At 45.8% G+C, this 16,686-nt stretch overlaps 1 protein-coding gene across 3 annotated transcripts in view; it reads right to left on the minus strand.

The window, feature by feature from the left end:
• Positions 1–5,937: 5,937 nt before the first annotated feature.
• The window catches only part of Incenp (inner centromere protein), a 30,258-nt gene continuing 19,509 nt past the window's right edge, over positions 5,938–16,686 (minus strand). For 2 of the 3 annotated variants that reach the window (XM_031389639.1, XM_031389641.1), the window contains 8 exons: positions 14,859–14,968; positions 14,666–14,786; positions 14,171–14,290; positions 12,920–13,125; positions 11,637–11,715; positions 11,361–11,465; positions 10,692–10,842; positions 9,193–9,389 (listed from right to left, as the gene is read on the minus strand). In XM_031389639.1, the coding sequence (XP_031245499.1) occupies positions 9,193–9,389; positions 10,692–10,842; positions 11,361–11,465; positions 11,637–11,715; positions 12,920–13,125; positions 14,171–14,290; positions 14,666–14,786; positions 14,859–14,968 (1,089 nt within the window). Of the gene's footprint in view, positions 9,390–10,691; positions 10,843–11,360; positions 11,466–11,636; positions 11,716–12,919; positions 13,126–14,170; positions 14,291–14,665; positions 14,787–14,858; positions 14,969–16,686 lie in introns of all 3 variants that reach the window. The other variant, XM_031389640.1, reaches the window with a different exon arrangement.

The following is a 16,686-nucleotide window of genomic DNA, read 5'->3' on the forward strand; positions in this document are numbered from 1 at the left end:
AAGACAATCATGAAAAAGCAATTGTTCATGCACAAATTGTGACCTACCGGACTCCTCAAGCATGCCAACCCTAAGAGCAAAGGCCAGAACAGGGAGTCCACACCCCATGTTTCTTTTGGGGCATCAGGTGCAGCTACACACCAGAACAGATGGGAACAGCAGTGTCTGAAATGAATGCTGTGGTTTCCAGGAGTCTCCTCTCTGGGTCAGGAACAGGGGTCTAAGGTCACATTTCCCCTCAGGGCGTTCTACATACCAGGCAGACAAGGGGAAGCAGAGCCTAGATAAGCAGAGTCTGATCCTTTTGGGAGTGACTGCCTGGTACCAGAAGGGAAGGAAAAGAAAAAAATCCTTCTTCAGGAGTCTTTAGAGTAACTCTTTTGCCTTTAATCCCAGCACTTGGGAAGCAGAGGCAGGCGGATTTCTGAGTTCGAGGCCAGCCTGGTCTACAGAGTGAGTTCCAGGACAGCCAGGGCTACACAGAGAAACCCTGTCTCGAAAATCCAAAAAAAAAAAAAAAAAGAGTAACTCTATGAAAAATTGAGTTGGAATTTTGACGGGGATTGCGTTGAATCTGTAGATTGCTTTTGGTAAGATGACCATTTTTTACTATATTAATCCTGCCAATCCATGAGCATGGGAGATCTTTCCATCTTCTGAGATTTTCTTCGATTTCTTTCTTCAGAGACTTGAAGTTCTTGTCATACAAATCTTTCATTTGCTTGGTTAGAGTCACACCAAGGTATTTTATGTTATTTGTGACTATTGTGAAGGGTGTCATTTCACTCAGCCTCTTTAATCCTTTGAGTAAAAGAAGGCTACTGATTTGTTTGAGTTAATTTTATATCCAGCCACTTTGTTGAAGTTGTTTATCAGGTGTAGAAGTTCTCTGGGGAATTTTTGGGGTCACTTAAGTATACTACCATACTATCTGCAAACAGTGATATTTTGACTTCTTCCTTTCCAATTTGTATCCCTTTGACCTCTTTTTGTTGTCTAATTGCTCTGGCTAGGACTTCGAGGACTATATTGAATAGGTAGGGAGAGAGTGGGCAGCCTGTCTAGTCCCTGGTTTTAGTGGGATTGCTTCAAGTTTCTCTCCATTTGGTTTTATGTTGGCTACTGATTTGTTGTATATTGCTTTTACTATGTTTAGGTATGGGCCTTGAATTCATGATCTTTCTAAGACTTTTACCATGAAAGGGTGTTGTATGTTGTCAAATGCTTTTTCAGCATCTAATGAGATGATCATGTGGTTATTTTCTTTGAGTTTGTTTATATAATAGATTATGTTGATAGATTTCCATATATTGAATCATCCCTGCATCCCTAGGTTGAAGCCTATTTGCAAATTCATTTAGAATAACAAAAAACCCAAGATAGTGAAAATTGTTCTCAACAATAAAAGTACTTCTGGGAGAATCACCCTCCCTGACCTCAAGCTGTATTACAGAGCAATCATGATAAAAAGAAAAAAAAAAACTGGTATTGGTACAGAGACAGGCAGTTAGATCAATGGAATAGAACTGAAGACCCAGAAATGAACCCACACACCTATGAGTGGGGCAGTGTGGGGCAGTGAGTGGTCTGCTCAGGTAACTTAGGCTCAGAAGAGTATTTGGCCTTGTGCCCTGGAGCCCCTGTGGGCAATTTCTGCTTGCAGGGGGCAGAAGGAGCTTGGCCATAACTCCTGAGTCTTTGGTTCCTGTTTCAGTCACAACCCCTCACAGCTGTCCCTTCAGGAGATGTGTGCTCTATCAGGCAGACAATGCCCCAAGCTCCCAGCATTCTGGCTGGACTCTATCCCCAGTCATCTGACCACAGCACAGCCAGACATGCCACGCCCCATACAATAAAAGGGGTGGTTTGCCCCCTCCTCTCTCTCTTGCTCTCCTGCTCTTTGTCTCTGCTCTCTCTCCTCTTTGCTCTTTGTTCTCTTCTCTTGCCTTCTTGCTCTCTTGCTTTCTTTCCTCTCTTTTCTCTCTCTCTCTCTCTCTCTCTCTCTCTCTCTCTCTCTCTCTCTCTCTCTCTCTCTTGCCTTCCTCTCCTTTCCTTCTCTCTACTTAACTGGCCTATTTTCTCCTTCTTACAATAAAATATCTCATTTATACATTGCCTCCTCTTTAACTAACATGCATCCCGCCCACAGGCCTCAGCAGCAGGGAGAGAGATCCAAGCCTCAACACCAGGCCCCATCCTTGGCACAATACCTATGGTCACTTGATCTTTGACAAAGAAACCAAAACCATCCAGTGGAAAAAAGATAGCATTTTCAACAAATGGTGCTGGTTCAACTGGCAGTCAGCATGTAGAAGGATGGAAATCAACCCATTCTTATCTCCTTGTAGAAAGCTCAAGTCCAAGTGGATCAAGGACCTCCACATAAAACCAGATACACTGAAACTAATAGAAGAGAAAGTGGGGAAGAGCCTTGAACACTTGGGCACTGAAGAAAAGTTCCTAACAGAATACCAACGGCTTATGCTCTAAGATCAACAATAGACAAATGGGACCTCATAAAATTGCAAAGCTTCTGTAAGGCAAAGGACACTTTCAAAAGGACAAAACAGCAATCAACAGATTGGGAAAAGATCTTTACCAACCCTACATCAGATAGAGGGCTAATATCCAATATATACAAAGAACTCAAGAAGTTAAACTCCAGAGAATCACGTCTGCAGATATGAAGCTAAAATCCACAAATAAGAAAGTGAAGTTCATGTGAAGTTCACTTTCCTGGGTCTGAGTTACCTCACTAAATATAACATTTTCTAGTTCTATTTAACAATATAATTTCCAACAGCATTAGTGGGGTAATGCAAATATTCAGATAAATTCCCAGATTCTTTATGGAATACCATCACATTGAAGTTCAATCTTTATAGGTAGGTTCATCTCAAGAAACACTCTTCATGCCAGTCCCTAGAATAGGCTCTAGTAATGAACACATAAAAAGACTCACTCAAACACCTAACTCCCCACTTTGTCTTCTGGGGCTGGAGAAGTGTCACTTTAACACACTCAGCACCTAAATACAGCTGTGCTTACAAGAATTGTTAGGAGTATAGAAAATGAGAAGGGGAGAGGGGAATGGGTATAGGATTGTGGGGGGTGGGTGGGTGACCAGAAGGGAGCAGTGAAGGTGATGTAAAGTGAATAAGTAAAAAAATTAAATTTAATTAAAAACAAAAAAGAACAGAATATAGAAAACAGCCAGCTAAGCAATACAAGCATGCAGAGTCTTCTTTAAGGGGCATGATGAAGAGAAAAACAAAAAAATCTATAGCCAGGTGTGGTGTAGTACACACTTATAATCCTTTCAGTCCAGAAGCTAGATATGAGAGGTTTGCTGGAACAGAACGGCCCTAAACTATAGAAGAAAACAATCTAAAAATGGGGAGGGGGAACGGGTATGTGGGGAAACAGAAAGGGGAAATATATCATTCTTCAGCCACATATGCATGGTTAATCAGAGAAAACATTGCATACTGGGAACTCAACAGAATGAGTTGGTAAAAGGACCACACTAGAACCAATAAAACAAGACTGGGGAATATAGGCTTTCATTCTGCGTGGAGATGAAGTTCTCACTGGAGGAAGGATTGACAGGAGATACACTTAGCCTATTCCCCCTGTTCCTGTAGTGCAAGAAAGAAAATTCCTGAGAAAACTCTGGACTTATACAGATGTTCACACCGGATCATCTTCGGGATTAAGACTATAGCTGTAAGCTGGGCAGTGGTGGCACATGCCTTTAATCCCAGCTCTTAGGAGACAGAGGCAGGCGGATTTCTGAGTTCGAGGCCAGTCTGATCTACAGAGTGAGTTCCAGGACAGCCAGAGCTATACAGAGAAACCCTGTCTTGAAAAAACAAAACAAAACAAAACAAAACAAAACAAAGAGACTATAGCAGTAGCCTAGGAAAGAAGACAATGTAGGGGACACTATCTAGCACACCATAGACAAAAGTCCTGGGTGCTTTAGCATTTGGTCACTAAGAAGTCATCAGAAAGCTGCAATCAACCACTTGCTCACCAGCTATAAAAACTGTATTTCATGCCAGATGGTAGTAGTGCACGCCTTTAATCCTAGCACTTGGGAGAAAAAAGCAGGTAGGCCTCTGAGTTCAAGGCCAGCCTAGTCACATGGCTACACAAAGAAGCCCTGTCTCTGAGGGGAGGGAAAACCAAACAAACAAACAACTTCATAGTCACAGACATCTGCATCCCTTTGCCTCCTGAGCATAGGGATTAAAGGCATGTGCCACCACTGCCAGACAAGTAGCATATTCTTAAGTGCACCTCATTGGGGAAGGTACATGTCAGAACCTTTAATATCCTGAAGATCAGAGTGCTACCCCAGATTCAGGGACTGAAGGAGGTCCATAAAATTCCAGTGACACACAAGGGAGACCCAACTGAGATGCACTTATCTTCCACATTTGGAAGATGAAGCAGAAAATCAGAGGGAAGGTAGGGAGAGAGAGGAAGGAGAAAGCAATTAATTTAGTAGCACAAATGCACTAATTTTGATTAAATTAGCCCATCTTAATGTATTTCTTGTTATATTTGGGAATATTGCTTGTTTCTTTAGAAATAAAATAGTTTAAAATAACCACCATGTCGCCAAAGAATTGTGTTGGAATTTTGATGGGGATTGCATTGGATCTGTAGATTCTGTGAGACTCCCAGAGGAACCCCCACACTCAAATCCCGGGAGCGATGACCCCAGACACCACCAAGACTCGAACTTGATGCAGTCAGCAAGAGGCTTTTTATTCCAGTTAGCTAGGGCAAGACTCATATCCCTCACAGGGGGAGAGGAGTCTGGCTCTGAGCAAGGTCTTAGGCAGCTTTTTATTCCTGTACAGTTGCTGGGGCAAAAGGGGAGATTGGAGTAAGGGGAAGGTACGGGGTGATTTTTGATTGGTGCTGGCTCTCACTAGGGTTCAGGGGCAGGTTAGCCACCTGGCAGTCATTTGTTACCTTCTCTCTGCCAGGTCGTCCCGGTCTCCTTGTTTCTGGGTTCTGGGAGCTGCTGGTCTCCCACTGAGTTCAACCAATGGCTAAGTTCCCACCAGCCCCCATAAAATAATCTTGATGACATTCTGCTCTACCCACAGATCAGTCCAAACCAGCTATCATCAAAGAAGCTTCCTCCTGCAGTAGATGGGAAGCAATGAGGACAGCCACAGCTGGACAGTGTGCAGAATGAGACCTTGGGACATTTACTCCTAAATGGGACTTCTTCGTCAAAGACCTCCCCTCAGGATTCAGGGAGCTATACAGAAGAGGAGGTGGAAAGATACGAGCAAGAGAGGGTGTAAGTCACCAAAGAAACAGTATCTTCCAATCACAACAGGACTGCCACGCAAATGAACTCAGAGAGTGGCAGTATGAATTGGACCTTCATAGATCCAAACCAGATGAGGGTCCCAGCACTAAGAGGACAGGGAAGTAGGCATGAGCTCCCATCTCCAACCAAGAAGCTGTTTCCAATTATCAGCAACTCACAAAAGGAAAACTTAGTTTCTCCAAGTCTCTGTGGGTACAGTTTAGGGCAGACTCCATGTCCAGCTATGGCCAACATAAAAGGAATGTGAAGGCATTGGGGGATACCTTTTTTTAAAAATCTCATATTGCTTTGTTTGGGCTTTTAAAAAACCAAACCAAACAAACAAACAAAAACACTACTGGTCTTTTACTTGTGTAGTATGCTTTACAACTTGAGAGAAAGAGAGAGAGAGAGAGAGAGAGAGAGAGAGAGAGAGAGAGAGAGAGAGAGTGATGCAATGCTTCGTTTGTTGTTGCTGCTGCTTGGTCATTTTGTTTTATCATCTGCCTGTTTTCTTGAGAGACAAAGAAGGCATGGAGTTGAAAGGATACAGAGGTGGGGAGGATATGGGGAAAGATATGGGAGATGAAACCATTGGAATATGCTGTATGAAAATAACTTTTAATTTTTAAGAAGCTTAAAGAACACTAAAGTTAAATTTAAAGGAGGATTGGATTATTTTGCAAAGGAATTCCCAGCTCCTACACAGTGGCTCACAACCACAACCACTTGCAACTCCAGTTCCAGAGTATCAATGCCGTCTTCTGAGCCACCTGAGCTGTTACAGGCATGTGGTACACGTGAGCTCTCTCAAACAGACACACTTAAACAGGAAAATAAATACTTTTAAAGAAAATAAATAAATCATTCTACTTGACCTGTTGGTCCCAACAAAATAGACTGAAAGAGAATACCCTCACATTGCAAACTTTTTGACAAAATGAAAAACACTATCTTTGAAATTATACGTAGACCACAATTTAAAGTTCCAAATTCTGAGTTACATTTTATTTATACACTTCTGTACATACGCATACCACTTTGGACATCAGAAGACAACTTGTGAGAGTTGGTTCTCCCCTTCCACCATGTGGGTCCCCGGGATTGAGCTCGGGTCAGCAGGCTTAGCAGACTAGATTAGCCCTTACCCTGAGCTATCTCTCCTGCCCAGAATTCCAAATGTAATGTCTTCTGTTAGAAACTTCCCCGTCTAGCCTTGTTTTTTTGTTTTGTTTTGTTTTGTTTTTCTTTATAGCTATAACCACCATTCTTGTGCTTTAGCGTCCTGGCATCCTCCTAATATGTGGATAGATGCAGACACTTGCGTGAGGAGTCCTGAACTGGCTTACTAGTTCAGTTACAAGCAAATGTTCTATGAACTTACATATAAAATGGATAATTTTTATATCCCACTGCAATTATGATACAATTAGAGAAAAGTGTTAGTGGTGTACTTGGTGTTGGTAATATTGTGTTTGAATGGCAAGATAAAGAAGATAATTAGGGTTCTTTTGGGCAACAAAACTGTGTGTGTGCATGTGTAGGTGCACCATTCCTCCCTAGGATGGATACAGAGAAACAGCACTAACTTTAAAAAACAAAAGTTGTGAATTTTTGTATCTATTAGTCCTTTTTTTTTTAAGTTCATGTGAAAAACACTTTTTGTTGAAGGTGGTAGTAGTGGTCCACTTATGTATATAATGGGAGGAGATGCACTCATGCCACAGTACACATGTAGAGGTCAAAGGATAACTGGCAGAAGTCAGTATTCTTTCACTATCTAGGTCCCACTTATCAAACGCAGATCAGGTTGGTGGCAAGTACCTTTCCCATTAAGCTAGCCCTGTTCTCCTTTAGTTTTATTTTAGCTTTAATGTCAATCTTTCAATCAACTGTGAGTTAAACCTAGCATTCCTTATGAGAAAGAGCTGGAAGTTTTTAAAATATCTAATACTTTCTGAGAGCATGTGAGCAATGCCTCCTCCCCAATCCAAACTGCCTTTCTGCCTTTGTCAAAAGCCAAGCAATCAGATAAGCAAAGGTCTACTTCTAGAAGGCACACAGTTCCAGACGTGTGTCTTTATGCCAAAATCACTCTGACTTCAACAATATCTCAAGTGCAATGCCTTATTTTGTAAGTCTGTTGCAGCTAAAATTTTTGAACCTACTTTTCATAAACTTCTACTCTGCCCCCACCATAAGCCAAAACAAAGGGATTGGACTTGGTGAGTCTCCTGGAGGTGGAGACCTGAGATATTCAGAAGCATTTCCACCCATGAGGATGGCATCTGCAACCCTCCACTTGTCTTTGTTAATTTCTCTCAAAATTAGTGTATTTAGCTTTCACTGAGTTCCAGACTCTTGTCAAGTGTACTCCGTGCTGGGACTGAGCCCAAGCCCTACGCACGCTAAGCACTCTTTACCCCTGATGAATCTTGTCAAGTGTATTCCATGCTGGGGACTGAACCCAAGCCCTATGCACACTAAGCACTCCTTACCCCTGATGAATTTTAATCCTTATCTTTTGCTCTTAGTCCTATGGCACTGACTACAAATCCATTAGATACTTAGAAAAGCTGGTGTCCTGAACGGAAGATGAAGAACGCGTGCACTCACCATGAGTGGTGTTAGTTATCTGCCTTCCTTTGGTTTCCTAAGCACTGGATAAATGTGCTAACAAATGAGTTTGATTTTGTGGTTTAAGACAGACATGTCTTCCAGTTTCAACAGTTATGTGTGAGAATTCATGGAGTAAGCTGCACTGTGTATAACATATCTGAATGAACTCTGTATTGGTGGGAAGAGTCTAGACTTCAGACCCTGTGTTCGCAGTTCCCTGTTTAAAGCACTACTGCACTTGTGTTTACTGTATTTTGACCTAAAGCAATTGGCAAAGATCTTCTGAACAGGTTTCCATAGTAAGCCTATCAGCTTCTCAGGCCACGTAACTAACTGCCCTCACAACAGAAGAGTTGGAGGTAATGGGAAAACAAATTGGCTTTACTATAGCTATATCCAAAATATCTGTACTTTGATTTGGCCTTTCTACCACAGGTGGCTTACCCCAGTTCCAGAAGAGAGCACCAGGAGCTATCAGGAGCAAGGCCACTCTTCACTGAGCATTTACATGGTAGCTAGTGGGTTTGCAGTTTCATCCCACCCCTACCCCCCCATCCCTGTTTGCAAGCATAGGTCTGTCCCAAAGTCAGCTTGAGGGGCATTCCTTTCCTGATTAGCTCCCAGTATGAGGCCTTCCTCAAGTCCTTCCAATCCTCGTGCAGCAAATGGCAGAGCTGGAGAAGTGGTGAGGCTGAGGGACTATGTGGCAGAGCTGTGTCACAGGACAGGTCTTTCCCAAGGAATAGGCTCCAATTACAAACAGGAAGCATGTTCAACTGCCCTATCAGGACATGCTGACGTGTTTCCCAGGAGTTGTCTGGCATTAGAACCTCAGGGTGGGACCCCATCTGGCCCAACCAAGTGGTCTAGGCACACACTGAAGGTAAAGGCACAGGATACACTGCTGCAGACGACGACTCCAATGAAGCCTCTAGTCTTACAATATCCACCGCAGGCTTCAGGCTATACACTTTATTAAACTACCTCACAAACACTAGAAACTAAAATTCATTCAACTGAACTGTAACAATTTATTTACAGAGTACTTGTGCCTATAGATCGATCAGTGCTGAGCCTGGTCTGGGAGTACCTGACAAACAGAGGACACTGATCTACCTGAACAATGGCATGTCAGACAGAAAGACACCATCCCAACACAGAAACAGACAGAAACAAACAGAAAGACACACATGGGCCCTGTGCTGCCAAAAGGACTGAGGGCTTTTTCAGGCTATCAGCTAGTCCCCACTTCTGGAAACCACAGTGGCTTTCAGGGGTGGCGAGTTCCAAACAGCAGAGCTAGTGCGCTTGTGGTAGCGAGTCTTTCTCTTCTTAAAGATGTCCTCCAAGTCCAGTGGGAGAATAGATCCGAAGAGCTCTAGAATGTTTGGGGGGTGATAGTACTGGTGGACGATGGCCTGACTGAGTTGGGTGCCTGAAGAAAACAAGAGGCCTGGATCATTGCTTGGTACTCTCTGGGAGCTTCCCTGATCCCTGCATTTACCCACAGAGCCCAGCCATCCTTTCCACACCAGCATGCCTTGCTCCTACCCTATCTGCTGCTCTAGACGCTTCCTGCCCACCTCCACCCAACAATTATCCTTTTATCTCCATCTTCTAGCAGCTGAACCCAAAGGCCCCCAGAAGCTGTCTTAGGCAATACTTTATTCTCCCCATTTTGTAGAAAGAGACTTGTCTCAAGGCACATGGTAGATGAATGGCAGAGCTAAGTGTGAAGACAAGCCTGCCTCCAGATCTTAAGCCCCCTTGCTTGGCTACGCCCACCAACCTCAAAGACTCTAAGGAAGAGTACAAAGGCTCAGTAAAGGAGCAGAGCTGTGGAGTCACAGCCCTAGGAGATCAGGCGGGAACACACATCCAGGGCTTGCTTCCTAAATGACTTCACTCATAATCATCTCAGTTGGGTCCGAGTATCACTGACTCCCTCTTCACAGACACAAAAACTAAGTAATCTATCTAAGGTCAATTACCATCAAGCAACTTTGCTGGCCAGTGACTTGACATGAATCAGTCATCAGTGACTTAAGAAAGTAAGATTCTGCTTATGGTGGGGTTCAAACAAGGTCAGTCACAAAAGGAAGCTGTCTTTTTGTCAAGTGCTGACTCACTGTGGGATTTGAGGACCCTTCTGAGGTCAGCACCTTGTGCTAACCTCTAGTTCAGCAAATCCTAAGAAGCACCCTAGCAGGCCCTCAAGCCCAGGCCAGAGACAGCATTAAACCCATCCACTTCCTGTATAAATCTGAAATGCCAAGACTACGGCAAATCTTGTGATCTTTCCTAGCTCTAGCATTCCACCCAAACCCTGCTACCCTCTCAGTTCTATGCCCACCCATGGCTGCTTACTTGGGGCCAAGCCTCTTGAGCCCTTCTGGGCCAGGCTCTGAGGAGAGGGCTTTCGAGTCCATGTCAGAATACTTAGCAGCATGCTTTGCTTGAGCCAGACACAGCTACATTCAACAGGAGCAAGGAACTCCACACCCTTCATCCTATATCCTCAGATGGGTCTTCAGGCCAGAGTAAGCCTCCTACCTCTAGGTGCATGCTCAAAGCCCAATGGTCATAAGTTCTCAGGTCAATGCCGCAAGCCACTGGGCCCTAGCATGTCAGCACATCAGCCTGTGCACCTGCAGCAGCTAAGTCACCACTCCACATCCCACAAACGTGAGGAAGGGAGGCAGCCCAAGCCTCTTCAGGAACTCTGGGCCCCACTCACCTTTGGCCCAGGAAGGGATGGGTTTCCGGGGATGGGCCTCATCATCTGTGGAGTCGTCACTATTTAGGTCCATCCCATAGTCATCTATGCTGATCTTGGGGAAGGATTTGGGTCCTTGTGGAGTCATTTGATATGAGGTACAAACAGGAGACTAGAAGAAAAATCAACGTGGTCATCAGCTCCCCTCCCCTGCACTCCTGGAGGACATTGACACTCTAGCCATCTCCCTTCACTTCTCAAGGAATAAAAAAAAAAAAGCTTTAGGGTCACTTTTTTATTTTAATTAGTCAAAGCTTTAGGGTCACTTTTTTATTTTAATTAGTCAGGGAATATAAACCACTTTGTATCATGTAAACTTTCTTTCATATTGGCATTTCCTTCCCTCAAAGATGCTTCAAGACACACCTGATCTTCAACTAGCTTTCTACTATGGATGGTCCCTGAATCCCTGCAACAGGGAGGATAAGGTTAAAAACAAAACAAAAAAAAAGGATTAAAAATTTGAGGCTAGCCTAGGTCTAACCAGACCCTGTCACCAAAAAGAGAAAGAAGAAAGAAGAAACAAACACAAGTTACTTGCTCTCTGTCTTCCAGCTCTAACACACAGCCTGAGCTTGTAAGAAATGAACAGTGGTGTAAGAGCCCCTCCCAACAGGGCACGGGCCTCACCTGCACATCCACAGTCACATTCAGGACTCTGCTGACTGCTGCCTCCTTAGCTTTCTTTGCCTGCTCCTCCTGCAGTTGCTGCTCAGCCAGGCGCTGCTGCTCTTCCTGGGACCCAGCCAGCAACAAAATTAGATGTGTCCTTCCTCTCCTCTTGCCACACTGCTACCTCATGTGGCAAGGAGGGCTGCCTGAAGAGTATAACCCAGGCTTCCCGAAGGTCTCAGCTCTCAGCTCAGCCTAGAACCCACATGGAGCCCATTTTCCCAACACCCTTACCTTCTTCTTCTTCTCCTCCAGTTCCCTCTGAAGTCGTTCCTTTTGGAGCCGCAGGGCTTTCTCTCTCTCCTGCATCTCCCTGAGGACCACCAAGAATCTGTCAGGCTGGTAGTAGGGCACCAGCCCTGTTTCTACCTCACACAGGGAATCTCGGCTTGGTGGACAAGCCTTTAGGGAATGGGACAAGTAGAACTGGACATCAGCTTAGAGCCAACAGCAGCTAGACTCTTCAAAAGCAAGCTTCAAAGCCTGACTTTGGAGTCAAATAGCATACAGCTCCTTTCCATGCAAGTGAGGTCCAGAAGCCTCACCCTTCTCTTTTTCATAATAGGAAGATTAACACCTGTCCTCCTGCCTTGCTGAGACCACGGCATAAGAGAGACAACACAGAGCACTCAACTCCACTCCACAGTCAGGAGCTTGACCTTAAACAAGTCATTTAGCCTCACTCTCAAACCAGATTCCTTTGTAAAGCTGATTGTCTCTATGCCACAAGAGCTTCAAGTAAGGATTAAATTTTTTAAAAACCTACCAAGCAGGTAGCTCGGAGCAACCCTCATAGCTACCAAACAAACACCCCATCACTCCTCGGGGTTAATACAACTCCAACCACCCAGCTCTGAAGCCACAATAGCAGCCACCACCCATTCCCTCCCAGACTCTTATCTCTGACTTTACCCAGAAAGACCAGGGGCACTTTTGTGTCGATCTATATGCACCCAATACTGCCCTGAGATTCCGGCCCTCTACGTGAAGTCCTCAGTTCTCCATTTAAGCCTGTGCCCATCTCAGGAGTTGGGAAGGAAGAGGAAACAGTTGCTGGGCCTGTTGGTCTGTACACATATGTGGGCACAGTCCTAATAAATGTCAGTGCAGGAAAAACCTCACTGGGTTATCATCACCACCAAGGGAAGCCTAGGGGCCAGGGCTAGCAGTGCTCAATGTCCTAAACTGCAACACAAATGTCCCTCATACCCAGGATGCCTGGGGCAGGCCCATGGAGAAGTACTATCCGTCTAAGACCCCCTCACCTTACTGTAGTCACTGAGAAAAGACACCAAAGCAGTCAGCACATTCTGCTGAAGCGGAACAAAGCATGGAGTGACCCTGAGCTGCTACCCCTTCAATCTCCCACAGCTAACATATATCCTATTTGGTGGTCCACCAGCTGTAGGCATCTGGTTTTGAAGTCAAGGGAAAGCCCACCAACCTCCAAGTGAGGAGATGACAAGAAGCAACGCCGCTGCCTGTCACTCCCCACACAGGATCAGTGGGAGCCTCACCTCTTGGCCCGAAGACGTTCCTGCTCCCTGCGTTCCTGCTCCCTGCGTTCCTGCTCCCTGCATTCCTGTTCCCTGCGTTCCTGCTCCCTCCGACGCTCTTGCTCACGCTGTTCTGCGAGCCGCCTGGCCTCAGCTGCTTTGCGGCGCTCCTGTTCTTCCTCCTTCTTCCGTTGTAGCATTTCTTGATGCCGCCTCTCCTCTTCCTCCTGAGTTGGCAATGCAAGGAAGTGCAGAACACTCAAGCCAGGCTTGGGCCCACAGGGAGAAAGCTAGCCAAGGAGCTGCCCCTGCCCATAGCCCTAGCTCCTAAGGCATTGGTCACCACCAGTCAGTCAGGTAGGACTGAGCCGCCAGACTCCTTGACAAGTAAAGTTTTGAAAGTCATGGGCAGACAGAAAAGGCATCTGGCAACAGCTACAGCAGAAGTGACAAGCAAGAGGGGACCTTGGAGAGCTAGCTGTGTGCAACAGGCAAGCCATCTGACCCAATGGCCAGTTTCTCATCCGTAAAACAGGAAAGAAGGCAGCAGCACGTGCAGCAACTCGAGGAGCTGCTGAGTTAACATACATTAAAACTTAAGAAGTGTCTGTCAGAGCATAAATATACCATTCTGATTAGCTCTAGAACACCCCAATGACAGGCATTTGTTCCCTACAGTAGTAAGACTGCCAGTTCTAGGAAGAGCTGGGGCCCTACTCTTCCAAGCATAAGGCTCAAGGGTGGAGTATTAGTACAATCACCGTGGGGCAGTCAGCACAAACCAGGCAGGATATGCTTCACGTGCATTAGTGAATCTTGCTCTCAACGACAACCTATCAGCAAGATCTCTGCTAACTGAGTAACCTGACCAAGTTCACACAGCTAAGAAATAGCAGATGTGAGGTAAAGTGTGACTTCAAAAGCACTTTTTGGGGGGGTGTGGGGGGAGGGGTGTTCTAGACAGGGTTTCTCTGTATAGCCCTGGCTGTCCTGGAACTCACTCTGTAGTCCAGGCTGGCCTTGAACTCAGAAATCCGCCTGTCTTTGCCTCCCAAGTGCTGGGATTAAAAGCGTGCGCCACCACCACCCGGCCAAAAGCACGTTTAATCTCCAAACTTTGGCTTCTAGAAAAGTCCCCATGACATAACCCTCAAGTCAGCAACAAAATCCAACAGGATCTACTCTACAGAATGGACATGCCCAGCCAGTCCTCAAGGCATGGAGGCAGTGCCTGTTCCACCCTACTTCTTCCCTGTTCCCACCTAATCGCACCTGTTGGAGCCACCTGAGCCTGCGTGCCTCCTCCTCCTGTTTCCTGCGTGCCTCTACCTCTTCCATCTTCTTGGCAGTTGCCTTCTTCTTTGCCTTCTCTGCCAGCCGCTCCTCCTTAGCCTGCAGAATCCACTCACATGTCTCCTCTGGAGCAGCCTCTCACTCAGCATGCAGCATGGAGCATGCAGCTCTGTGATAGGCACCCCATTCCCTACAAACACTGCCCAGAACTCCGAGAAAAGGCACAAGAAGCTGTACCATCTCAGGACTGCTCACACACAAAGGGCTGCTGGGGAAAAAGGGTTAGGAGGCTAGACTTCCAGCATTCAACTTGCCTCAAAAAAGATCAAAGCCCATGTGACAGAAAGCAGGGGTACACAGGCCATCTAGCCAGTGACTTATGGAGGAGTCCAGTCTTCCCTTTCAGGCCACTAAACCTAAAGTGCTAGGGTTCCACTAAGGCCCCACCCACCACGCCCATTAGCCCAGACCCACTTTTTCTGTCTTCTCATCAATCTGAGCAAACTTCTGCTCAATCTGTTTCTTCTTTTCCTCCTTCATCTGTTCCATCTGTTCACGGGCCTGCAACACCTTTCGGAGGCGCTCGTCACGCTTCCTGTGGACACAGCATAGTCAGGGAGAGCCTACACAGGCTAGGGCAGGCCGGTCTGGGAGCTGGGACACTTACAGCTTCATCTCTTCTAGTCGCCGACGCTTGTCTTCCTCTACCTTCTGTCTGCGTAGCTGCTCAGCCTCCTCCTTCCGTCGTAGGCTCTCTAGGCGCTGGCGCTCCTTCTCCTGGAAGAGGGCAGGGTGGCCACTGGGATGTAAATAAAGACACCCACCAACTCCAAAGGCTGCCTGGCAGCACGCACCATTCTCAACCAGACACAGCAGCAGATGCCTCCCAAGCAGACATCCAAGCATACCCTGTGACTACCCTAAGCAAGCATAAGCACCCAGCGTCTCCTTCAGGTGGACAGAGTGCATCCCACTGACTTGTAGGCATCACAAAAAACAGCCTCAAATTAGATGTATGTTGATTATAATTATACAAACAGCTTGAAAAGTGACTAAATGTGGGACTGAGTTCAGCCCCTCTGTACTGCTGGGCACAACTACTGGAGAAGGGAAACACGGGGAGCTTGAAACACTTAGCCCAAGCCAGCACTGCCCATAGGGTGCTGGGCTTTAGGGAAGCGCCAAGACACTGCTACAAGAATGAGAAAAAGCAATCTGAGGTGTGGGAAACCAAAGCTGGTATTCCCTGACTCCTGGGCATCTAGTCATCACTAGAAAAACCACAAAGTCAAAACTGAAGTGTTGGGGTCCACAGGCCCTCAAGGAGGTGAGGCCAGGGCCACTGGGGGTCCTCAGGCTAGGACAGCATCTAGCCCGGGGCCTGGGCTGAGGCTGGGAGCTCCAGCTAAGCTCACCAGCAAAGGTAGCAGTGGTTGTCTAGAATTACAGAGGCCTTCTACGGGAGACTTAGGCAGCAGCTCTGTAGGCGAAGGCCTTCTCCATGCTCCCCTTAACAGTGGTAGATGAAAGAGACTGTCCTTGGTTCCAAACTGTTTATTAGTTGTTCATCTTGAAAAATGGATGAGTACCCACTTCTCACGGTGGTTCAGAGATTAAATACCTTTTACAGAGAGGAATATCTGGGAAGGGAAATTTATTGGCTAAACCCTCAGGGCCTCTAGGTACCTTATTAGCATGGAGAATTCTTGTTAAGTGGGAAGCATGGCACATGTTCCAGGCCAGGAACCTGGCAGGCAGCAGGGAGCCCCACCATCTCAGATGTGTACCCGAGTCTCCAGGGACTCTCACCAAACTTCCTGCTAAGTCCACTGTCCCACAACTAAAGACTAAGACTGCAAAGAAAACGGCAGGCAGCTCAGGTAGTGTCAGCTAATGTTCTATCTGGAAGAGCAAGATGAAGGCGTGGCCATTTATCACTTTCAACACACACTAGGAGTGTGAATATGCACCACTCTAATACACATCAACTCTTTTAGAACAGTCGAAAAAAACATACCATCAAATGTTAACACAGTTACACAGGCTAGTGAGCTGGATCAGGGATGGTATGTCTCGTCCTATAGTTTCCAAATATCTTGTGATATACTTGTGCTAATTTAAAACACCATTAAAAGACAGCTGGTTGTACAGCAGATCAGTGCTGGCATCAGTTCCCAGGCAGACCCAGAAAGCCCCAGAGGGACACTGTCATAGCTATATGCAACAGCAAAGATGGGGAGAAGCTCCACACTGTCCCTGGCCAAGGGTTACACTAATGCTTTCCAGCACCCACAAGGTGGCTCACAACCATCTGTAATTCCAATTCCAGGGGATCTGATGCCCTCTCTGGCCTCCCTGGGTACCAAGCATACAAGTGCTACATGATATACAGACATAAATGCAGATAAAACACCCATATACATAAATAAAAAATTATTTTTTAAATATTTTTTAAAAATTTTTAAATTTTATATATATAAAATGTGTGTGTGTGT

This window comes from Mastomys coucha, unplaced genomic scaffold, assembly GCF_008632895.1.
Source record: "Mastomys coucha isolate ucsf_1 unplaced genomic scaffold, UCSF_Mcou_1 pScaffold21, whole genome shotgun sequence".
NCBI lineage: Eukaryota > Metazoa > Chordata > Mammalia > Rodentia > Muridae > Mastomys > Mastomys coucha.